The following is a 25459-nucleotide window of genomic DNA, read 5'->3' as shown; positions in this document are numbered from 1 at the left end:
CCGAGTCTTCTTTTTCCAGGCCACATACTCGACATGTATCATCTTGAAGTTTTTCCATAACCTTCAAATGATAACGGCTCGGACAATGCCCTGTTTTTAAACCAGTATACGTGCTTAGATCTTTTTGCCTTTCTCCTAGAAAGGTATAGCAATCACTGGAAAAACCAAAGGTATAAAAGTGGTCCCAATGGCCGAATGTCATATACCACTCGACCCCTTTCGACGAACTGAGCATTTTCTGTATGTATGTATGTATGTGTGTATGTGTGTGTGTGTGTGTGTTTGTGTGTATGTATGTGCAACTTTTTTTTCTCACTCACTTTTCTTAGAGATGGCTGGACCGATTTTCATGAAATTAATTGCAAATGAAAGGTCTAGTTGCGCCAAAGGTTGCTATTGAATTTCATTGTATTTTTAATTTAGAGGTTATGTATCAAAATGTAAAAATCACGAAACATCAATATCTCAGAAACAACACAACCGATTTTAATAAAATTGGTTTCAAATGATCGGGCTGTCTCCAGAACCCTTAACTTTTGACTTTCGTAATGATTGAACATATGGTTCAAAAGTTATGTAAAAAAAAGTTATCCTGAGGTTGTTTAAACTCACTCATTTTTCTCCGAGATGGCTGAACCGATTTTCACAAAATTAGTGTCAAATGAAAGGTCTAGTTGCCCCATAGGTTGCTATTGAATTTCATTGCAATCGGATTGTAACTTTGCCCGTTGTTCATGAAAATGTGAAATCACATAATGAAAGTAAACATATTGACTTCCTCCTAACGATCACTGGCTAATTAAAAGGTAGAAAAGTGATCCAAATGGCCGAATGTCATATACTACTCGACTCAGTTAGACGAATCGAGCATTTTTTGCATATAAGCATGTATAGGTGTATATGTTTGTGTGTGGGTGTGTACGTGTGAATGTGCACCTTTTTTCGCACTCACTATTCTCAAAGATGGTCTGACCGAACAGATTTCAATGAAATTAATTGCGAATGAAAGGTCTAGTTGCCCTACAAGACCCTATTGAATTTTATTGTAATCTGTAGTTTAGAGGTTATGTATCAAAGTGTAAAAATCACGAAACATCAATATCTCAGAAACCACACATCTGATTTGATGAAAATTAGTTTCAAATGAACGGGCTACCTTAAAAACCCTTAACTTTTGAATTTTATGAAGATTGAACATCTGGTTCAGAAGTTATGGAAAGAAACGTGTTCTGGAGACTATTTAATCTCACTCATGTTTCTCAGAGATGGCTGGCCCGATTTTTATAAAATTAGTGTCATATGAAGGGTCTTGTTGCCCCATAAGACCCTAATGATTTTTTTTTTACAAACGGATTATTACTTTGCCTGTTATGTTTAAAAATGTGAAATTCAGCTATGAAAAGAAACATATTCCAAGACAACTTACTTGGACTCACTCACTTTTCTCAGAGATGGTTGACCCGATTTCCACAGAATTAGTATCAAATAAAAGGTCTACCTACCTCATAACACCCTATTGAATTTTGCAGTAATCGGTCTGTAACTTCGTCTGTAATGTATCGAAATGTGAAAATCACGAAACTTCATTATCTTAGAAACTACACAACCGATTTGAACAATATTGATATCAGATGAACGTGCTAGTTAAGGGTTAACTGATGAATTATGATTGAACACGTGGTTTCAAAGTTTGGCTGCCCCATACGTTACCTTTTCATTTGATTGTAATCAAACTTAAGCAAGCGTTATGTTTTAATTTGTAAAACAACGAAAGTCTATTATCTCAAGTGTTACAGGACTTATTTGAACATAACTAGTGTCATACAAATGAGTCATCTCTCAAACTTACAAATAACAAACTTCATAACAATTTGATATGCTGTTTAAAAGTTTTAGAAAGAAAAGAAATTCAAAGACTATTCAACACTTTACATGCTTCGATCAATATATATGGCCTCAACATGATTTAAATGTGGTATCGTACTATCTGAACGTTCCCGGCATCGCTCGTGATTAAATTGTTCGAAATTAGGAATCATTGCATTTATTTCGCTATTTCTTAAGTACTAACATTACGTCAAATTTCATATTTTAGACTTTAATTACAACATCAATATTTTAGAACCCAAAGAGTGGATAAACATTTATTGGATTCATGTAAATCTGTTTTTACAAATAATAAGTCTGAATGAGATAGGCTGAGTCTGACTGCTAGGTGGATTAATTTAGGTTTTTTTTTTGAAAGATCCAGTATTTTACGAGTCATAGAAACGTTCGGAGTGATGAAACGTTTCGACTGCCTACCGATGAAGGTGTTTGTCCAGTTGGATTCCACTTTCAGAGATTCCCGTGCTTTTAGTTCCATTCTAAAGGAACAAGCGGATAGACCACAGAAGGGTTCTGGTTCTATGAACTGATGAGACGATCCAAGTCTTGCCAGTTCATCGGCTCTTTCGTTCCCAACTATTCCACAGTGACCAGGAACCCAGTATATGTCTACTTGATTATTACAACCCAGTGTTTGGAGTGATTGAACACACTCCCAAACTAGTTGTGATGTCGTGTCGCAGACTTCAAAGCCTTCAACGCTGCTTGACTGTCGGACATCATGCAAATGTTTGAGTGTCTGTATTTCCTACGTTCATTTTCGAACCATCTGTGTAGAATATGATTGATCCTGGGCGGAGATCAGGACCACCGCGTTCCCAAACATCACGCTCAGGCTCAAACATTCTAAATCGTCTTTCAAAATTGTATCTTTTCTCCATCCGGTCTTTATTGTTGATCACTAGGGGATACGAATAGTTTTTAGAATACCTAGATGACCCGTTAAATCACCCTCAAAGAGCTTTAATGATCTTTCGATCCGTAAGGTACTTTTTTCGGCTTCTAATTGTATGAATTGATGCAGTGGAAGCATAAACAGTAGAGCTTCCAATGCCTTGGTGGGTGGGCTTCTCATTGCACCCGTTATTGAGAGAGTGGCTAGCCGTTGAAGTTTTTCCAACTTATCTTGAGCACCTTTCTCCCTTGTTTTTGTCCACCAGACTAGTGAAGCGTAGGTAATTCTGGATCTCACAATAGCCGAATAAATCCAATGGATCATTTTCTGTTTGAGTCCCCATTGTTTACCAAAAGTTTTATTACATATCCATAGAGTATTTGTAGCTTTTTTTATTGCCTGCTCTAGATGTGTATTCCAGTTAAGTTTTTTGTCAAGAATTACTCCAAGGTATTTGACGTTATCTGAGAGTTTAAGAAGCTCACCTTTTAGCCTAATATCATTAAGCATAGTTTTTTTTCTACGTGTAAATGGGACGATAGTGGTTTTTGAAGGATTTACATTTAAGCCTTCGTGTGTTAGGTATAAAGCTGCGTGTGCGAGAGCTCTATCGGTCCGGCTCCGTCGACTGCCAACATGAAATGAAACTAATATTTTGTGCATTCGCATTACGAACCAGAGACAGGAAGAAACTTGATATAAGGGCGGAGTCTTGCAACTTGTAAGACTCCGCCTTTATTACAAGTTCTTTCCAGTTTGTCTCTGGTTCGTAAATTACAACATAGCTCTAAAAACTATCAGGAACAGAAAGCGACCTCCAGTGAACAACAACAACAACAACTCGTTTACAAAGTCACATCGGTTGTATCCGTTAGTGTCGACTGTGCTTGTGAAGAGAGGTGGTGATGGTTGCTCGGTATGATTTAGACAATCGATGTTATTTATCATTTTTTCAATAGTGTATCTCAAACAACAGGTTATTTTTGTTACATACATTTAACCGTAAAAGAATTTCTGATCGGTTGATGCCAAAACCTCGAAATTCTGAAAAGAAATGACTGATATATAAGTGCTCAAAACCTGACCACTTTTTCCTGGTTTTCTCTGGTTGAATTACTAGATTTTCAAATTCAGGCGCCTAACTTCGATATAGACGTTAGTCAACGTGAAAAATGTTTCCTGTCGAGGGTGGCTCAGCCCTTTTAAGCATTTCTGCAAAAAAAGCGCTTTGATCGTTCATTGATGGTCATGCCGAGTTCCTTAGCAATAAAGACACTTTTCAGTATCCTCATCGCTAGGATAATGTAATTGTACCATATTAGTTTTGCGAACGATATTTCCCGCATATTATCCGCGTGAAAAAACGCCAAAAAACTCGTAAATGCGAGAATCCACGTTAGTCAGAGACTTCGTGTAAAAAGCGCTCGTAAAAATCCACTCAGAAAAATCTTCGTGGAAAACATGGAAATATCTGTTTATTGTTTAAACCGTGTGGCAAGACAAAGATTAAATCAGAAAACAAGTAGAAAAAATGTGAGCAGTTCTGAGTAATTGTCGTAGTTCTAACAGCATGTCCTAATTGAAGGGTTGTTTAGCTATTCACATATTTCTGGTTTTTATATATCAGCTACAGCAGTGTAATTTTCTTAGCAAACGTGATTTAATATCATTTTTCTTCAATTTTCTGATGAAGAATAAAAATCGCACTAAATCGCATGAATGTCAGTTGGTACATGGGCGAACTGTTATTGTAGCGATTTCGAGCAGATTTCGACTTGTTTTAAATTGAAATTTTTAGGGATAACGATAGATTTTATTTAAATCATTATTTGCTTGAAAATGCAGCTAAACAACCCAATTGTGAATGTGTAAATGGGTTGCTCTTCGGCCTGAATAACACAGTTATATATTTTACCAAAGCCCGTCGAGCTTGTTGCCGACATGTTGAGCAGGAGTGCGAATGAAATAGCTTGTCACCGGGTCGTTTCACTCCTCCTGTTTCACAGGTCTTATTTCGCCAAATGCACTCGAAAAAGCGGGTTAAAAAATTAGGTGAGCATCAGTGTTATCCTACCTATTGAACGAATTTTCCGAACGAAGTTTTAAGCAGGGTGGCGACTACCGGGAAAAACCGGGAGAATCAGGGAATATCAGGGATTTAATTTTTCGATCAGGGAAATCAGGGAATATCAGGGAATTAATAAAGTCATCAGGGAAAATTTCTAAGGCTTGAGAATTTTTTTCGCATAGTTAGTTTTGAATTGGATTCATTTCAATGCATTCGATGTGGACGCTTATCCTACAACAACACTCTATAATTATTAGGTTACCATGGAACAGGGTGAAATTGATCAATTTTTATAATAATTTCCAATTCAGTAGCTTCATGTACATTTTTCCCGAAATAGTATAATTTTAAAACAAATACTGGTGTAGGCTCTAGAAAACCTCTATGGCTATTGGTGAAATTTCTATCGTCTTCCTCATGAAATAAATTCGAGAATTCTATAAGGTACTATGAGATAAATCGGAATGAAATTGACCACCCTTGAAATCCACTCATTCTATTGGAAATGTGCTTTTTTCGATATGTTCATTATAAATGATGATTTCTGAACTGAAAAATATCAATCACTGCCAAGGATGGAAAAAATCGTATCGCGTAACAATCATTCGGATATCAATCCTGAACGTGCTATTTAGGGGAACTGCTCCATTATTCATCTCATTAAGCCGATATTCACGAAGAATGCACGGATTAAACAACAAATTTTCATGAAATCATTGAACAAATAAACAAAATATGCTTACGTGCTCTTATAGAATCGTTCAGTATTGTATATTTAGTAAACTTAGCTAGATTTATCCTGAATTTTGTAAACAAACCATTTTGTACAACGCTTCCATATCCATCTCAAAACTGTTCACTGCTCAATTATTCATCTCACGACGCCCCCATATTCATCACACTGTTAATCATGAATGAATCACATTAAAATGAATAAACGTAGCCGCAGCCCGTTGTAGTAGGTTACCTAGATATCCGCTGTAGTTGTTTACGTGCAAAATTGGTAACCTAGGCATAGGCGTAGCCAGAGGGGGACAGGGGGGGGCGTTGCCCCCCCCCCCTAATTGTTGAAATTGGTGCAGAATTTGGTTTTCAATAACTCTAATAACGTTTGCGCTAAAAAAATAGACAAAAATTGTCAAATTTTCATAAGTTTACCTTTACACGCACTGACGAAACTACGCATGCAGCAACAATCATATTAACCCATGAGTCATCAGAAAAAATTTGATTTGTGCGTTTAAATAACGGTACCCCGCCGCGTCGAAAATGGACATCGTGCGGCAGTTCGTGGACACCGCATACGCCTGTTCCGGCATCTACAACATCATGGCACTATTGGACACCAATCAAAGCATTGAAAGAAAGCCCGGTTCCGGACGGCCGCCGACCATGAGCGACAAGAAGCTCCAAAGGATACTGAAGAGGAAGACCGAGGGCAAAGTTTGCTACATCGCTGCGTGCGCTTAGCCTGGAGGTCTGTGCAACCGATCAAACAGTGCTTGGCGAACATGGACATACATGTCAGGCGAACATGGTAACACGAAAAATGACTTTTTTCACAATCCCCCATCCCCTCGTAAGTAATTATTTACATAATTCTCTTTAAACTATGTTCGGATACAAAATCCGGATATTCGGATATCCGACTATCCGGAAATCCGGATGTCCTGTCGGATAATATCCGAATATCCGTTTGATCCGGAGTTGGGATATTTGTCGGATATCCGATGCCGGATATCCGGATATTTTAATCCGAATAGTCCCAGCACGAGTACGAAGTACCTACCGGAAGTTGCGTCGTTCACCAAAAAATTCCAAAAAAGGCCGAAGACACGGTGTTTTGGCCGGATCTGGAGTCGGCTCACTATTCGAGGCGATTGTTTAAGGAGATGGAACGGCTAAATGTCGATGTGATACCCAAGTTGGCGAACCCGCCCAACATTCCCAAGTTGCGTCTCATCGAGGATTTCTGGCAAGCCTGAAGCGTAAGATCTACTTTAACAATTTTGTCGCGAAATTTCAGGAGGAATTAATAAACAAAACAAAAAAAAGAATTAAAAAACATGACTACACGCATGTTTTCGTCCGCCATGGCGAATGTTCCGGTTAACTGCCGGAAGGCCGCACGCAAATCGTAGATTTTTTTGCAAGTAAGCTAACATAATTACCTTCCATAGGAAATTTATGAAACTCAATTATCTGTCTTAGTTATTTTTTTACTAACATCCGAAAAAAGTCCATTTTTTTTAACGCATACGTTAGCACAATACGACATTTTTAGCCCATTGAAACATTTGTGTAAAGTATCAGCCAGAGCGTGTAGATCACTAACTAGTAGTATTTATTTCTATACTTTTAAATACCATTTTTTTACTTCTAAAATTTTGAGGAACTTGATGGTGATAAGCTGTTTGATGATTGCCGTATGGAATTAAGAAGGTCAGGTAGCCATTGCCGAGTGAGTACGCTAGCTATATAAATCCCTGCGCAGGTTGATATAAATCAAGTTTAGCCAAGACCCCACCCTTCAGATAGCTTTATGGCGTAGCCATTAAATTCTCCACCCACGCACACTATAGTGTAATCCGTTAGTTTAGATGGCCAAAATTTAATTAGAGAATATTTGTAAATATATTTGTGTAAAATTAATATAGCGCGTTTCCCTGTTTGAAGTAATGTTTAGTGTAATTTAGGTTATGTAAAGGTGTCTCACGTCTCGCGATCGTTTCCAGTCTTGTGTATTTTGGTACTCCAAGTGGACTTCTTGGGAATACAGTCCCCGCACTCTGGTTTCGCTAAACTGGGCAGCAATCTGATCGTTATGAATTGGTCCAGTGAGGATAATCACGAGCTCGGTGTTTTGAGGCTTTGGGGTTATTTTCGCGAAATTCTGCGGTATAGTTGAGGGTTATATCATCGTTCGAGACGGATTACCTGATCTGCCTTTTCGTTTCCCCCAGTTCCTTCTCCTGACCCGCCCTGAGGCGGAGTTTCTGGCCGGGCAAGCCAAGACAGGCAGGTGGTCCTCTTTGAGGTGGCGCTTAAGCCACTTGCTTGAAGATACGGGGAGCGGAAACGCAAAGTTGGGAGTGTGGCTTTCAGGCCCGCTACAATTGAACAATGCGCGGATTTTGTTTTCTGAGGTAGGTGATTGAAATAAATGAGTTTTCGAGTGCAGATGTCTGACTATAATATCAAATTTAGAGCTTTTAAGTGAGTTTTTGATGTCATATAAGTAACCGCAGTTCATTTTTATTTGAGTAGCTTAACGTTTTTAATTGCAAATGAGTAACTATGGTGCGTCGCGAAATATTATAAACAATAAATCACTACCGAAACCAGGAATAAGTGGAATGTTTTTATTTTAAGCACATTGGCGAGATTGTTTACAGTAGTTAGTAAATACGTCGAATCAACAAATCATGTCGAATAAATTAGGTGTAGTTACCTCGGAGCTCTCTCATTCCTATCACTATTTTGTATGTCCTGATTCCGTTCACGTCATTTGAAACGTGGTATGTTATTATCTATACCTTCGACGTGGACTGGAGATTATGGGGCTGTGGATTAGAATAGGAGATGCCTCTATCTCTAATATGTTGCAGACGGTAGAAAACTCAACGTTTCAAATAGTTTCCCATTTGGCCCATTCTGGAATACATGGTACAACCTTTTCCACTCGCGAAAATCAACTGAAACACAAATTACTGACTCAAATGAAATGCTGCTTGTTTCAACCTACAGGGAATAAAATAGTTGCTTAGATTCGCGACTACGAAGGTGCTGATATTTGTTTGGTTTTTGCATGAGAAAAAGAAGGAAGGAATTATTTTTGCTTTTGTCATCACACACATTTTGACATTTGCATATGAGAGTTCGCCTAGGTGCGAATAGCCTTTGAAATCTCTTTCAACTTCGTAGTCGCGAATTGTGCGATGTGTCGAAAGAAAGTGTGGTCACTCGAATGAGTTGATAAGAGAAGGCATGTTGCTGCCAGTGCTTTGTAAAGGATCGCAAGTTGACTGTTAAAACACGAATGCGATCGCCTTCCGCAGTCAACTTGTCTGCTCGGCATAGTACAGCGATCGCCCGGAGAAAGAGCAGTCAAAGTGGAATTGAACATTTTTTTAGTTCCTAGGTGGCGGTCATTCGCTATAGCAGCGCTCGTTTATTTCGTTCAATCTTTCATTATGTATACGTTCAAGGCACAAAGTGAATAGGGCAGTTGGTACCATTTCAACAGCTTCGCTGAGTTGCGGGCCAGCGAAGACGGCACCGAAGGCGGGAAGTTAAGAATGGAATAATTTTCGGTCGCTTGCGCGGCAATTAACACATGTGATTTGCTATTTCCTAATTGTGTGCTATGCATCTGAGGTGGATGGCCTTTGAAGGTGTAAAAGAAATCATATTCTCTAATCAATATTTTGTACTGAAAAACGGGGTTTCATTGATCAGCGGGGTAACATTGCATAATATTTCCTCAACACATTGGAAACGACATCCTAACGTACCAACTGAGCAGTAAGTTGATGTGATTTCTTGATCGGGTTGGTTTTCTTGGGACATTTTTGGATAACGTTATATGCGCATGTTTTTCACCCTTAACTTTGAAACATTCTTTAAACGAAACAGTTCACTGATATTATCTATATTCCATTTTAAGTTATGAATAAATATGTTATGTTTCATAAAGTATTGAATTTGAGGTATTAGGTTTTGGAAATCTTAGGTAATTTAACATACAAACATTTCCCGTTTTGGCTCAATCTCACCCCCGTGGCTTAATATCACCCCGGCAGACGGTACCCTACTGCTACTGCCGTGGTTACTGCGGTAAAATTTCATACTCAATCGAGAATATACAATGAAAATGAATAGCATAATCACTCTGTTTCAAATGAAACAGTTCCCAACCGTTTCGTTTTGGTAAACATTTCATATAAGTAACCGCAGTTCATTTTTATTTGAGTAGCCTAACGTTTTTAATTGCAAATGAGTAACTATGGTGCGTCGCGAAATATTATAAACAATAAATCACTACCGAAACCAGGAATAAGTGGAATGTTTTTATTTTAAGCACATTGGCGAGATTGTTTACAGTAGTTAGTAAATACGTCGAATCAACAAATCATGTCGAATAAATTAGGTGTAGTTACCTCGGAGCTCTCTCATTCCTATCACTATTTTGCATGTCCTGATTCCGTTCACGTCATTTGAAACGTGGTATGTTATTATCTATACCTTCGACGTGGACTGGAGATTATGGGGCTGTGGATTAGAGTAGGAGATGCCTCTATCTCTAATATGTTGCAGACGGTAGAAAACTCAACGTTTCAAATAGTTTCCCATTTGGCCCATTCTGGAATACATGGTACAACCTTTTCCACTCGCGAAAATCAACTGAAACACAAATTACTGACTCAAATGAAATGCTGCTTGTTTCAACCTACAGGAAATAAAATGGTTGCTTAGATTCGCGACTACGAAGGTGCTGATATTTGTTGGGTTTTTGCATGAGAAAAAGAAGGAAGGAATTATTTTTGCTTTTGTCATCACACACATTTTGACATTTGCATATGAGAGTTCGCCTAGGTGCGAATAGCCTTTAAAATCTCTTTCAACTTCGTAGTCGCGAATTGTGCGATGTGTCGAAAGAAAGTGTGGTCACTCGAATGAGTTGATAAGAGAAGGCATGTTGCTGCTTGCTGCTTCATGAATGAATTAATTTAGCCTGTCAAATCAAGGTATCTATGAGTGAACATCACGTTGAATGGAAGGTTGCTAGGATTAACCGATTCGCTTATATTTATCATTTTCAAATGAGTGACACGAAATCTTACTGCACTGATTGCTGTACTCGGGGTAGGTCAGGCTTCGACCAGGGTGATTTAACGAATCGCGGCTACAGTGCACTCACGGATTTCGGAATTCAATGAAAATGGACTTTTTGATTTTACCAAGGATTACGGTTAATTCACCAATAACAACGGTGCAAATTTCGGAATAGAAATTCCCAGAAAGAATTCAGCTGACGGATCCAGTATTTTAGGTTTTTTTACTACTTTTGTTCAGAGACCTGCCACTGTGCGTTGAGAGACTGCACATTTCAATTCCTAAAGAGACGAGTAAGAGCAGTTCGGATCGCACTGTATATTCGTTTCAAAAGAGACGAGAAAGTGCAGTTCTCATGTCGCAATACTCTTTGAGCACTATTCCTGTTGCCTCCAGGTCGTGTCCGTGTTCTCTCCGGGATTTCCATGCATTCACACTGCTCCGTGTTTGAACCGTGCCTGCACCGTGCTCTGGCTGAGAAATGTTGATGACTCTCCGCGAAAAATGTCTCTACAACATACACGCATCTACCCGAGTGCCTTCCGTGCACTTTCCGGGCAACACAAAATATCGTCGGTACAGAGACCGGGGCAGCGCCGAGTTGCCGCCGTGCGAGAGGAATAATATCGTTGCCGACGATATTTTGTGTTGCCCGGAGAGTGCACGGAAGGCACTCGGGTAGATGCGATCGGGAGCAGTGTGAATGCATAAAAATCCCGGAGAGAACACGGACACGGCCCGGAGGCAATGGGAATAGCGCATTACTCGTCTCTTTAGAAATTAATATGCAGTCTCCCAACGACGTGTGCTTTGCTCGCAAAAAAACGAGTAGCACCCGATCTCTGTCTCTCAGACAGAAAATCTCTCTTTCGTTCGTCTCTTACTCCTCTCAAATATTGGTTACGTTTGATAGCAATTTATGTAAAAAGGGTCAATTCAAAGCCAAATAGATTTCCCGCTACTGTAAAACTCAGGATGGCAGAGGCGGTTATAATTCAGTGAATCCAAGAAGAAACGTTAACGGAAGAATTAAAGGCGTTAACTAACCACAAGGCAGTTTCTCGCAAGTCCCCTTTATGTTGGTTTGATCCTACGATTGATTGAAACGGAGTTTTACAAGTAGGTGGAAGGTCAGTGCACTCGCAAGAGACTTATGACAGAAGGCACCCAACTTACATGAACTTACTACCATACTTTTTAGACACTATCACGAAACATTATTGCATGCAGGCCCTCAGCTGCTTCTCAGCACAATTCGGTCACGATACTGGCCACTGGGCGGAAGAAAAACAGCTAGAAAGGTGGTCCACCAATGTTAGCGATGCTTTAGAGCAAAACCAACGTTACTAAAACAACAACTGTGCACGTGACAGTAGCTAGGCCATTCTCCAAAACCGGTGTGGACTATTTTGGACCCGTGAATTTTCACGATGGGCGGAAGCGACCCCCGATCAAAGCATACGTCGCAAGGCAGTGCACATAGAGTTAGTGGACGTGAAACTCAATCGCTTGAGTCGTTGGCAACTCATACAACAGCAGCTTCAGTACTTGTGGAAGCGTTGGCGGATAGAATACTTGTCTCAACTGCAAGGTAGAACCTTCTAAAAGCTGCAACTGGGTATCTGCAACGGCCTCTGCAATCTAACCTTCTACAAAAACCGAAAATTCGTCTCACCTGACAAACAATTAGAACAATCACGGCTAAGAATCTCCATCCAATGCAAGAAAAGGACTTTGGTTATTTTTTTCAGAAGTTCCTGTCACTTCATGGTGGATGAGGATATCGGAAGGTACTATGCAGTCGTATGCAACGTGTGCAGCCACTGTTCTACTCTACACAGTCCAGGATGCTGTCGGAGTGCAGATCGATATCGTTTTATCGACCTATATCACCGAGAAGAATTATCGCGCGATTCACCAATGACGGTGAGATCAGTCTCCAACCGATCACGGTCGCATACGGGTGTCCCAAGGGTGTACACAACAATCAATCTACAACCTCAACTGGGACCTACACCAATCGGAAAACAACCCACCCACAAACAACAGTGGCGGAAATAAACCGACGGAAAATAAGCGAGAACAAAAAAAAACAGACCTCTGTAGCTTCTAAACCACCATAACAACAAAACTGATAGTAAATCCCAAACAATGGTTGGTAAATGGTTGGACACGTGTCACTTGAGACCCTATTGTGGTCATTCACCTCTGTCCAGCAACTCCTATCCCAACGAGGTGCCGACCGGAATACGAGTAACCTTAGCGGAGATCGGGTGACCAACCCCCGGTGAAAACTTTAGTCGTATGCTGACTGGTAAGGGGGAAACGCAACGATCGAATTGCTTCTCAGAGCTGATGTAGCCTAGTCATGTGTTTGTTTTCTCCCAGAAACCTATGCACCCTATCATCATTTAATTATGGGTTGAGAGGATTCGAGTTTAGTCCCGGCCTGTACACTTCGTGAAGTGCACATATGATGAATAAACGACGATTGCATCATATTCGTTTCGTTTCCATCACTGCACCCTAGTAAGGTAGCATGGCAAAAACACTTTACTACGAATAATCAAGAAGAGGAAACGGATCGGATCAATCGGCAACGACCTAGGCGACGAAAAAAGGACACTGATTGGAAGCTCGGAACATGGAACTGTAGATCGTTGAACATCCCGGGTGGTGACAGGATCCTACTGGATCAGTTGGAACCCCGTCACTTCGGCATCATAGCGCTGCAGGAACTTTGTCGGAAAAGAGAAACTGTACGGAGGATGTGTGACCGCAGGGTCCAGTACTATCAGAGCGGCGGCACAACAAATTAGCGGGGTACCGGCTTCATTGTGTTGGACAAGATGCAAAGTCGTGTGATCAAGTGGCAGGCGATCAGCGACAGGATGTGTGTATTGAGAATTAAAGGCCGGTTCTACAATTACTCCATCATCAATGTGCACTGCCCACATGAAGGAAGACCCGATGGTGAAAAGGAAGCCTTCTTTACGCAGCTGGAGGACGTCTACGACGTCTAAGTTCGAAGCCAGCTCAGTCACTTTGTTTGCCAGATTTTCAGCAGTAATTTCCAATAAACTATTCACGTACTCACTATTTACGTCATTACTTAACTGAAACTTTTCAGGTTTGGTTTTAATTCCATCAGTTTGAAATTTAGAGATTAAATCATCTAAATTGTATTCTTGCTGTATAGGAATCGATGGTTGATTTATGTTGTTTTTTCTTTTCAAATTTTTGTAAGCAACACCACCGGTGCTGTATGAAACGCAAGTCAAATTTATATCTCTAAACTCTCTGATTTTCTTAATTGTCTGATAACTATCGAAATATTTACAGAGGCTAAAATCACCTGTTTTTTCCAACAGCGCGTCCTGGGTAATTGATTTCCCCTTGGGTTTGGCTTGAAGAAATAGGCCCCAACGTGGTTCAGAATAATCGATGAATACCAAATCGTCAAAGGCCCCAACTCCATCCATGTTGGAAGCCATGTGGAATGAGTTTATCTTGTTTAGTATTGCAATTTCATACGAGAAGCCGTCCTTTCTCTTTGATGTTCCCGAACGTTTCTTTGCCTCAGGCAACTTGCAATCGGATTGCGAAACATTTTTTTTTAACATGTAAGTTTTGGTTTAAGTCAGTCATCGTTTTAGCTGTTCTGCAAGAAGAAGAATAAGAATATTTTTGATAGTGAAATGCTAGAATGCCAGATTTTAAACAAATTGAGCTTTTTTTTTATTTGACCTGCGAAAACTTCTATCGAAGAAAAACGTCACTATTAAAGTTTGTAAAAATCATGAACAACGTAACTATAAGATTTTTTGCAAAAAGTTTGCTTGCTGCTTTGGAAAACTACGGATCTGAGATCTGATGTATTAATTTGATATTAAACAGGTTCTTACATAGTAATCATAAAACTTAATTTTGAAATAGTAGAAATTGCCGGTTGGTTATAATATTTCGTCGCTGTCACTTTGGCCATAAATCTACTTAAATGAGTCCCTTAAAATATTAAAAAGCAAAGCAAAACCTTGGTGCTACATTCTGATTCGGAATTTGAGTTACTTAACCTGGAGTTACTTCAAGTTGCTGGCTACTCACTGGTATTGTACAACTCTTATGAACGTTTTCAGCCGTATTTTTCACTTTGTCTGTACCATAAATTTTTATTTCATCACAACGAACAACTTGTCATGATGGGTCTTTCGCGGCAGTTTTTAAACTGGAAAATAAATAAAAAATCATCTTAATATTGTATTAGCAAAATAATATAATGACATAAATTGATTCTGAAATAATTATATTTTAAAACATTTTTAATTTGAAAAAAAAAAACATGTCAGTGAGGCAAAAGATAATTTGAAATGCCAGAGGTACTTTACGAGTCTCGTGACCCCACTCAAATGTGACTCAAATTATTTTCTAAAACTTTTTGTCCACTTTTTGCTATTCATTGGTTCATTATTACTTCAAATATGTTAAGAAACGGCTTGAGCAGCGGCGCCTATTGTAATCAACCGAAGGAAAACGCCGTATTTTTCACTGTGTTGGTACTACAAATTTCTTATTTCAACTCAACGAATAACTTCGCTTGTTAGCTTCTGCGCGAAAGTTTTTGAACTAAAAAATTAAATTTGCAAAATTCATATTGTTTTGCACTTCCGATCGTCAACGGCATAATTAGATAAACGCTGTGTACTTTTTTTTCGACAATACCTGATAGTCAAAAGTTTTTTCGACCTTTCTTTCATGGTACACTAAGGTCGCTTTTACGCGGTTTTCCGGAATTTGCGCGGAATTTTTTTTTTTTTTTTGCTCGGATTTCGGTTTGTTTTCACTCGGATTGCAAAATTAACGCAGGTTTTTTCTACGCGGATTCCGGAATTTACGCGGTTTTTTACGCGGATTCCGGAATTTACGCGTTTTTTTTACGCGGATTCCGCACGTATCCCCCACGTAAAAAGCGACTTTAGTGTATTATTTCGGATATCGCTTCGCCGCTTATCACTAGTATAAGCGATGACTGAAGAAAAAAATATTATCAGAATAAATAATGCAATAGTCAACACGAGTTTTTTATTATCTTATTTAACTGGTTTCTCTATCCATCATTTGACCTATTACTTCATGCCTAGCTACTTGTTTATTTAAAGCTACACATTTAACACTCGATCGATGAATTACTAATATTAAAGTTTTGCTTGTATCCATTTTCATACCTAATGTTGAAATCAAATTTGGATTGTATTTAAATTATTGTTAATGGCAACAGTTGACACTAAGTTAATGAAAACCGGTTCAGCCATCTCTGAGAAAAGTGAGGATTTTGTTACTGTTGCACACACTAACACCTCTCACCTGACCTGACACTGCCAAGATAACCGTTAAATTTGTGCCAACGTAAAATAGAAACATTATATTCAAACAGTCATAACATAACAATTTTGGAATAGAAAAAAAAATCAATTCAATATTTTATTAGCAAAACAAAACAAACAGAACTCGTTCGATTTTAGCACGTTTCGTTTTCGGCACGGTTCAATTTTTACAGCATAAAAACTTTGGATTTCGCTTCAGTCCGGCAGGCATCGGACAACACTCTGGTCGGATTGGCTATTTAATTTTCTCTTTAGTTCGGTAGGCATCATGAAAAATTTGAATTTGGACGTGTTGCCAAAATCGAACAAATACCAAATGTTCGTATACACTGCGTATGATTATGGAATTAGTCTATTAAAAAAATCTATTTAAAAAGATAACATTACAATAAGCTAATAATAACTTGAAATGCCAGAGGAACTTTACTATTCATCATTATTGGGGCTACATGTCTTATTTGAAGTTAATTTTTGAACTTTACATTTATTTAGCATTATTCATCTGATAATAGTTACGTCAGATTACACCTTTTGTTACTAATGTTTTCTTCTTTGATTTTTTACCACATCAAATCATCGGACCACCTTTACTCTTTCAAGGCAGTTTTTGGACTAACACTTTAAACAGCATAGCGAATAACGGTGTATACTTTTAATCCTCACCGGTGATAAGCGACTATCAATGCGTGGAATGTATGTTCGAAAATAATTTTTTACCATTTGTTTGCTTATCTCATTTTTTTATGCTATGATGAGGTATGGGCCTTTCATTTCACATTACATATAGCCACATAAGCAGTATATTTTGGTTTTATTTGATGATGTCTTTCACCTTGTGCGTTAGAGTTTAAAACTAATACCAATGAAAAAATCAAAAATCGTTGAAGCTATTGAATTAATAGAATGAGCGATGATAAGAGAAGAATTTCTTATCGAATGACTCATGCGATGTTCAAAAAGGCAAAAAGTGGAACCTAATTCCATACACTATAGTATTTAAATGGCATCTTCATACTCAAAAGGCTGACGATCACGTTTTTCGCGTTTTAAACCTCTTTGCTTTGGAGCACTTTTATACCTTGAGTTTTTGCGGTGATTGCTGTGCTGTAGAGAGGCAAAATATATACACCCTAAAAAACCTTTTTTGTATACAAAAAATTAACAGAAACACTAAATTTCAACCTGAAAAGAAGAGTTGATTTTTTTTTCAAAGAAACTTGAGGTAAAACTAAACGCAACTTTTAAAAAGTCTAGGATAGAGAAATGAACATCAAATATTTTATGGAAGATTTATTATTGACGTAGAACTACGTCTTACGGCAACATATACAGGGGACCAGGGGATCATTACAGGGATCCAATTTCAAAAACCAAAAACATCGAGAGCGTCACAAAAATTGTCCATTTTCAACCGTTTCAAGCTCAGTCAGTTTCCAACCGATTTTCGTCATTTTTGCAGAAATCGATTGGAAAATCAACCAAGCACCCGTCCAAATGCAGAAAGTTGTAATCTGATTGTTCGAACGATTGTACTTTTTGAAATTGTCAAGCCTAGTCGAAACTCAAAAGTCGACCTCTGATTGGTCGCACAATGCTTCTTTCCCTAACAAGGTCGACAGAATATACCTAGTTGACTAAGAATGCGCGATTTGTGTTTTATGTATAATTCATTCCATGATTGTGCCGATACCACACGGACGTTGGTTGCTGATCGTGAGGAAGAAAGAAAAGCCGGGTTTCAATTTTTGGCTGATCGTTCTGGGCGTGTTGATACTTAAGCACCTGTCTATCTGGCGGCTGTTATGGAGTTTTCGGTAGCTGCAGAATTATTGGAAATGGCAGGCAACTCTACTGAAGAAAACGGGAGAACTAGAATCATCGGCGAATGGTTATCCGAAATGATGATAATTGAACAAAAATTCCAGTTTGTTACTGTTGTCAAAAATAATAGCACCTGTTGATGCTCCACAATTATGTGATTGTAGTAGTTAAGATTTTTCATCATGTGTAATAGACGGAAAACCGCTAATTTCAGCATTCGCAAGACAAGAAAATTTCAATTCAAATTGCCTCAAAAATGTGTTGGTGGCCGGTTGTAATATATACTTGTTCTAGTGCTGGATGGCAGCAGATAACATAAATGCAGCACTTACGCTATTGCGTCTTAAAACAAAACGGTTATAGTTCGACATCACAGCAGAATTTCCACCTTCATACTCATGTCTACCGTCAGCAGTATCAAACACGCACGATCTGCTTCCATGCGACTTTAGTCATACCTATTTTTTCAGTTATCCCATTCCACAACGTGCGAAAAAAATCTTTGTCAGAGCGGATATCGCGCGCTATCTGGGCCATGAAGCATTTATGCGAATGGAATTTGCAACTGCAGCAACCAGTCTTTTTCAAGGCAACTAAATATATTTGGAAGAGCATAATGAATGGTTATTACTAAATTGCAACTTTGATTGCAGTTTGATGCTGCTGCAATTGGGCAGCAGCGTGATGTATATTACGATTCATTAACACTGTGCATCACAAGCGGTATATGCGAAAGAAATCTGATTCCAAACAGAAAAGCTCAGCAAGTTCTGCTCACGGCGCTGAGTCCGTTTTAGAAAATTCATAACACTTCATTAACAAATATGTAACGTCTTGAAGAAGACGGTTGTTGCTTGACATCACAGCATAATTTCAACCCTTATATCCAATACGAGAACGGGAACATCTTCTTCCTTCAAGCCGTGCAACTCACGATACATGTTGTATTGTTGCCTTTGTAAGGCAACAATAGGTTGACAAGAGGAATGTAGCAATTTACTTGGAGCAGCAAACGTACGGCGGTCTGAACTTTGCGGCAAGTGTAATGTCGTAATTCTACGTTAATCTTGCGGTCGTTTCTTATAAACAACTTCTTCCACCTTTTTTTGAAGTAGAATACTACTCTCAGAAAGTTCGGCTACATAGGGATGTGAAATGAAAATCTAAAACCGAAAAAAGTGAAAAATACGTCCAATTTCAAATGCTAATAAATCGGTTAGTATTCGATGGATTTCTTTCGTTCTTGCAGCAATAGATTAGAAAATCTTCTAAGATTATTCCCAAAAGAAGATAATTGTAATTTTATTATTATTATTTTATTATTTATTATTATTCACAATATTGTACTATTGAAAATAGTCAAGCCTTGTCAAAACAAAAAATTCGACCTCTGATTGGTCGATATATGATTGCTTCCCAAGCACGGTCGACAGAATCAAATACCTTGCAATTTAAAACATGCTATTTGGCCTATATAAGAGCCTGTTTCAGCCGAAGCCGCTCATAATAGTTCTAGACAGCGACAACAGCAGTCGTCCTCCCTTAGCAGCAGCACTAGCAGTGCAGTGGATACCAGCGATGGCGGGAAGCGGCCACAGCTGTGGCGTAGCAATGGATAGCGCACTAATTGCAGCGGATCCCAGCAACTATAGCAGCTGGGCCAGCTGATGCAGGGACAGCGGATACCAATGGCAGCGTATAGCGGCCATAACTGTGGCATGGCTATGGATAGGGAACTAGTTGCAGCGGATCTCAGCATCGATAGCGGCTGATGCAGTGAGGCACTTTAGTGAAATGCAGTCTCTGTGCGATAGTGGGCACTAGTGAATGCATTCAATGAAAAATTTACTCATTTTGACAACACGTGAGCCGTCTAGTTTTGAATGGTAAATCAGCTTTTCACTGTTTATTTTATCACAAGGAATACTTCATTCGCACTGTCAGTGATAACGCAAAGATATGATCGGCATCTTATTCGATACTAAAATGAACAACAAATTGTCTTTTTCAGGATGAAATAAAAACTTGATTGAAGAGTTAATATTTTCTAATGAGTGAATTTACATTTTTGAATTTGTAAAAGTTATAAATTTTACTTTGTTTTCGTGTCTCAGAACGTACTGAATTATCTTTTCCTTCAGTCATGAGCACGACATCCGAAAAAAATTCATCTCAAAATTTAAAAATTGTCAAGCCCCAACCATGGCAAGCAACTTACTATATTATTCAAAATGGTCAATCCTTGTTGAAGCGCAAAATTCGATTGATCTGATAAGTCAACGTTTATTTACTTGAAAAAATGACTGACGCGCAAGCAGCCGGGTTATCTTTCTTGTAAAAGTATTCTACTTCAACCTTGCGGTCGTGGCTTTGCACACAACCCTCCTGTTATTTTTTTTATTTAAATTTCAACATTTTTAAAACTGTTTGTATTCCAATGGTTTTAGAAAGTTCAGACAGTCGATTTAAATCAAAAGATCGTGGTATTTAACATTCTTAATACATCGGTTTTCGAGTTATTTTGAATTTAAATTCGATTTTTTTTTCCTATTTAGAAAAATACACATTTTTTTCTAATTTTTCCGTAGTTCTCCAGCAAAAAACCTTAAGCTCAATTAAATGTATGATCAATATCAAATAATTTATTCCTTGACAACGAGCCGAACGGTTCTCAAGAAAAAGGTTAAAATGATTCAAATGATATATTCATAGAGTAATTAAATATACATTTTCGGGATTTATTTTCTTAGGTACACTGAATTGATGATTCACAGTGTAAAGAAATATACTTCCCAAAATGATTCTGAATTTAACTTTGAACTAGCTCAAGCTCAACGATCCAAATATTATTATCTCCGCAAATGTGAACATTGCCCTAGCCGTTTAGATTTTATGAACAGTTTTTTTAAACTTGAAGAAAATATGTTTTTGATACTCCGTTGATATTTCTAGGATATTTCTCAATAATTGACATTGTTGAACGATTCATTTAAAATATGCATTGAGCTCTTTACACTGGTATGATAGAGCAGTCATTTATGTCGAAAAAGTCTTGTTTATTTCTCAATAAATTCTTGAAGCGATCGTTACTCTATAACATTCTGTTAAGTTCAATGAAGGCTAAAAGCATTTGAAATTTTCCACTCCAAGTAAATTGTTATAAACCAACCGTTCTTTTGAAAACGTTGTATTTTCATAGCACTTCAACTCCTTGTCGAAATAGCTCACGAATGTGCTGCTATGCCATTTCAATTGAGTTAGATTGGCTATCTCTTTATGAAAGCACTATCTACCATTTTTGTTCGCATCTATTCGAAAAAGTTGTTTAAAAGAATAAAAGCTTTTTTCCATACTTCTCAAAATTTCAACCAAAGTTTAAGGTACATTGAAGATAACTATCGGATATCTACGACCGTTTTCATCAAGCTAAGACATGTATGAGATGCATCGACGAATGCTATGACGACCAAACATCCACAAATATAAATTTTCTTATATTTTAATTCATCACTTTCTCGTAAACTGAACGAAAATAAGCGGGAAAAAGTGTTTCTCAAATAAGGATGACACTGTGTTACATTTTTCCTATGTGAAGCATAGTGGGCCGTTTGTAATAAAGTTTTAAACGGTGTTACTTTAATTTGCGAACCCTATGTCGTTATTGAGAGGTTTCATCCTTTAAAAGAAAGGCTTCATCATTTATATTCTGTTTCAATGAATCAAACGTGAAATCTTTTTTATCATTGGATAAATCAAGCATAAGCAAAGTAACGGCGGTGATGTCTCAGAAGTAAGCTGGTCCGATCATGATACAAAATAGGCCTTCGCGTTTCACCAATAGTTTTAACTTTTAAGCAAATGTTCCGCATGAAAAGTAGAAGAAACACGAAAGAAACGTTCGGTTGTAGTATGTTGACAATAAAGGCTCTATCGTGCACGCCGATTTCAAAAACTTGGTTTTGAAAAAAACCGCGCTTAAATATTTTGGAATACAGAGTGAAGTGTAGAGAGGGCTGAAACGGAACCAACCAGACGAACGTGAATAAAACTACGCTAGACCCCAGAAGTGTCATTCGAGATACAAGAATCGATTTTTCGACCCTGACATTTTCTCTTGGAATTAATAAAATGTTGAGTTTTTTTCATTTTCATTTGACACCCGATGTTATTATATTTAGTAAATGCATGAGAATTTATCAGCATTCATTTTCGTATATTACTGGTTTTTTCCTGACCATCGGCCTATTTCCTTAAACTACTTTTGATTTCCGGCTACTCACTTGTAATATACAAATTCTTGCGAACGTTTCCTGCAGTTTTTTTTCCGCCGTGTTGGCACTATAAATTTTTATTTTATCGCACCTAAAAACTTTTACTGTTACTTATTCGCTGAACATTTTGAACTGAAAGATTTTTGATAAATTGCGAAATTTATATGGTATTGCGCTTCCGGTCGTCAACAGCACGATAAGATAAACGTTTGATTGATAGGAAAATCAACATGGAAAACATTTTACTAATTTTTTTGGCAATAGGTTTAAAATTAGTTTATTTGACACGGCACGATACATTTTCTGTTTTACTGAGCCAAGTACAATTCGTATTAATTCTACGTTAGCAGGGAAAAGAGGGAGGCCTATTATTTATTTTTATTATCGCGGCCGACTATGAGCTAAAGGGGATTTAAGGTGAGAGGAGGGAAATACAATTCTTGCTTAAAACTAATTGAGATATACGATCTATTTGTGTTTCGACTGGTGTTCTTTTTTGTTTTTTAAACAAAGATTTAGGCTCTTCGTGCTCGTGTCTCCAGCGTCGTATACGGGTATTCTGACAAATAGACAAAAGAATATTAAATTTTAATGTCAGTCTTTTTCAAATAACAGTACAGTTGTGTCATGTACTGGAGATCACCGCTTCCCAGAATGTCTCTAACGGGTACGTTCGGTTGTTTTCCTCGGGCCCGGAGGGAATCTATAAGCTCGGACCTAACATCACAGAATTCGGCACACGACCAAACAACATGCTCGATGTCATGGTAGCCATCGCCACAAACGCAGTGATTACTGTCTACAAGCCCTATACGAAAGAGATGCGTGTTTAACGTGTAGTGATTGAACATAAGTCTGGACATCACGCGAATGAAGCCCCGACCTACATCCAACCACTTGAACCATGCTTTCGTCGATACCTTAGGAAAAATGGAATGTAGCCACCGTCCCAGTTCATCTGAGTTCCATGATGATTGCCAACTGTTGAGTGTTCTCTGACGCAAAATGCTATAAAATTCATCATAAGCAATTGGTCTTTCATAAATATCGCCATCAATAGCACCCACCTTAGCTAAAGAGTCAGCCTTTTCATTACCCGGAATCGAGCAATGAGAAGGGACTCACGCTAAGGTAACCCGGTAATTTTTATCTGTCAAAGCACTTAAAAACCGCCGTATTTTCCCCAGGAAATACGGGGTGTGCTTCACAGGCTTCATCGATCGCAGAGCCTCAATGGCAATGAGACTATCTGTGAAGATGAAGTAGTGGTCTATGGGTAGGGTTTCGATGATTCCAAGAGAGTACTGAATAGCAGCAAGTTCTGCGACGTACACGGAAGCAGGAGCATCGAGTTTGTAGGAGGCGGTAAAATTTTCGTGGAAAACACCGAAGCCAGTGGACTCATCTAGATTAGATCCGTCAGTGTAAAACCTTTTATCATAACTTACATGTTTAAACTTATTGGAAAAAATCTTAGGGATCTCTTGGGGTCGCAATTGATCCGGGATACCAGAAATGTCTTGTTTCATGGTGGTGTCGAAGAATATAGCATTATTAGAAGTATCTAAAAGTGCGACATTGGAGGAATCGTATGAAGAAGGATTAATATCTTGAGCCATATAGTCAAAATATAAAGTCATAAATCTGGATTGAGATTGAAGGTCGATCAACCTCTCGAAATTTTCAATTACTAATGGGTTCATAACTGTGCATCGAATTAGCAACCGGTAAGAGAGATTCCAAAAACGATGTTTCAACGGAAGAATACCCGCTAACACTTCAAGACTCATCGTATGGGTCGACTGCATGCAACCCAAGGCAATACGCAAACAACGATATTGTATTCTTTCTAGTTTCAAAATATGCGTGTTCGCAGCGGAGCGAAAGCAGAAACAACCGTACTCAAGAACTGACAGTATTGTTGTTTGGTATAACCTCAGAAGGTCTCCTGGGTGGGCTCCCCACCAGGTTCCGGTAATCGTACGAAGAAAATTAATCCTCTGTTGGCATTTTCGTGTCAGATACCTAATATGACAAGCCCAGGTGCATTTAGAGTCGAACCAGACCCCGAGATATTTAGCGACTAAAACCTGAGAGATCGTTTTACCCGTTAGTACGAGCTGCAGCTGAGCTGGGTTATGCTTCCTAGAAAAAACGACCAACTCAGTTTTCTCCGGAGAGAATTCGATACCCAGCTTAAGAGCCCATTCAGACAAATTGTCTAAGGTATCTTGCAATGGTCCTTGCAGATCGCTAGCCTCGCTACCAGTAATGGATACAACGCTATCGTCTGCAAGTTGCCTTAGCGTGCATGAATTTGCAAGACATTCATCGATGTCATTGACGTAAAAATTATATAAGAGAGGACTTAAACATGAGCCCTGGGGAAGGCCCATGTAACTAATTCGGGAAGTTGTCGAATCGCCATGTGAGAAATACATATGCTTTTCTGACAACAAGTTGAGCAAAAAGTTATTCAAATTTGGTGAAAGTCCCTGCGAATGAAGTTTCGCGCTTGAAACTTCTACAGAGACAGAGTCAAAAGCCCCCTTAATATCCAAGAACGCAGAAGCCATTTGCTCTTTCCGAGCAAATGCGACTTGAATTTCAGTAGAAAGCAACGCTAGGCAATCGTTCGTCCCTTTGCCCCGGCGAAAGCCAAATTGAGTATCTGAAGGTAAACCGTTTGTTTCGACCCATTTGTCTAACCGTAAGAGGATCATTTTCTCCATTTATATCCGGAGGCAAGAGAGCATCGCATCGGTATCCCAAAGAGTGCTCATCGCTGTTTCCCTCGACAAAGCGTTTACGAACCGCCGCCAGTACCCGCGTTTTTTCGCCTTTACTAAGCTCTTCATCTGCCTGCCCAGTGCCTCGTACTTTCGAAGCAGGTTGACAGTGCCGTACTCCCGGTAGTCCTTATACGCCGCGGACCTTCGCACGTACAGCACAGAGCACTCTTTGTCCCACCATTTGTTGGGAGGGCGCTGTCTAATCGTTACCCCGGGTATCGGTTTCGTCTGAGCTTGAGTCGCGGCGTCAATTATCAAGCCAGCTAAGAACGCGTATTCTTCCTCCGGAGGAAGTTCCTCGTGAACTCGATAGATTCCGCTATAATAGACTCATAACGCTTCCAATCAATATTACGTGTAAGGTCGTAGGAAATATTGATTGGGTTCGGGGGAGTTGAACCATTAGCAATTGATATAACGATTGGAAGATGATCACTACCGTGGGGATCGTTGATTACTTTCCACTGGCAATCTAACGCTAGTGATGTCGAGCAGAGGGATAGGTCAAG

At 38.8% G+C, this 25459-nt stretch overlaps 1 protein-coding gene across 2 annotated transcripts in view; it reads right to left on the bottom strand.

Moving 5' to 3' along the window:
* LOC129733124 (uncharacterized) overlaps window positions 1-10317 on the bottom strand; it is a 38395-nt gene extending 28078 nt beyond the window's left edge. The window contains exon 1 of one of the 2 annotated variants that reach the window (XM_055694712.1): window positions 10010-10317. In XM_055694712.1, coding sequence (XP_055550687.1) covers window positions 10010-10044 — 35 coding nt within the window. In that variant the 5' untranslated portion in view covers window positions 10045-10317. Of the gene's footprint in view, window positions 1-8301; window positions 8573-10009 lie in introns of those variants that run through there. The other variant, XM_055694714.1, reaches the window with a different exon arrangement.
* Between the last annotated feature and the right edge of the window lie 15142 nt (window positions 10318-25459).

The sequence above is a fragment of the Wyeomyia smithii genome, chromosome 3 (assembly GCF_029784165.1).
Source record: "Wyeomyia smithii strain HCP4-BCI-WySm-NY-G18 chromosome 3, ASM2978416v1, whole genome shotgun sequence".
Taxonomy (NCBI): domain Eukaryota; kingdom Metazoa; phylum Arthropoda; class Insecta; order Diptera; family Culicidae; genus Wyeomyia; species Wyeomyia smithii.
The sequence above is the reverse complement of the archived record's forward strand: the minus strand, read 5'-3'. Positions and strand labels throughout refer to the sequence as shown.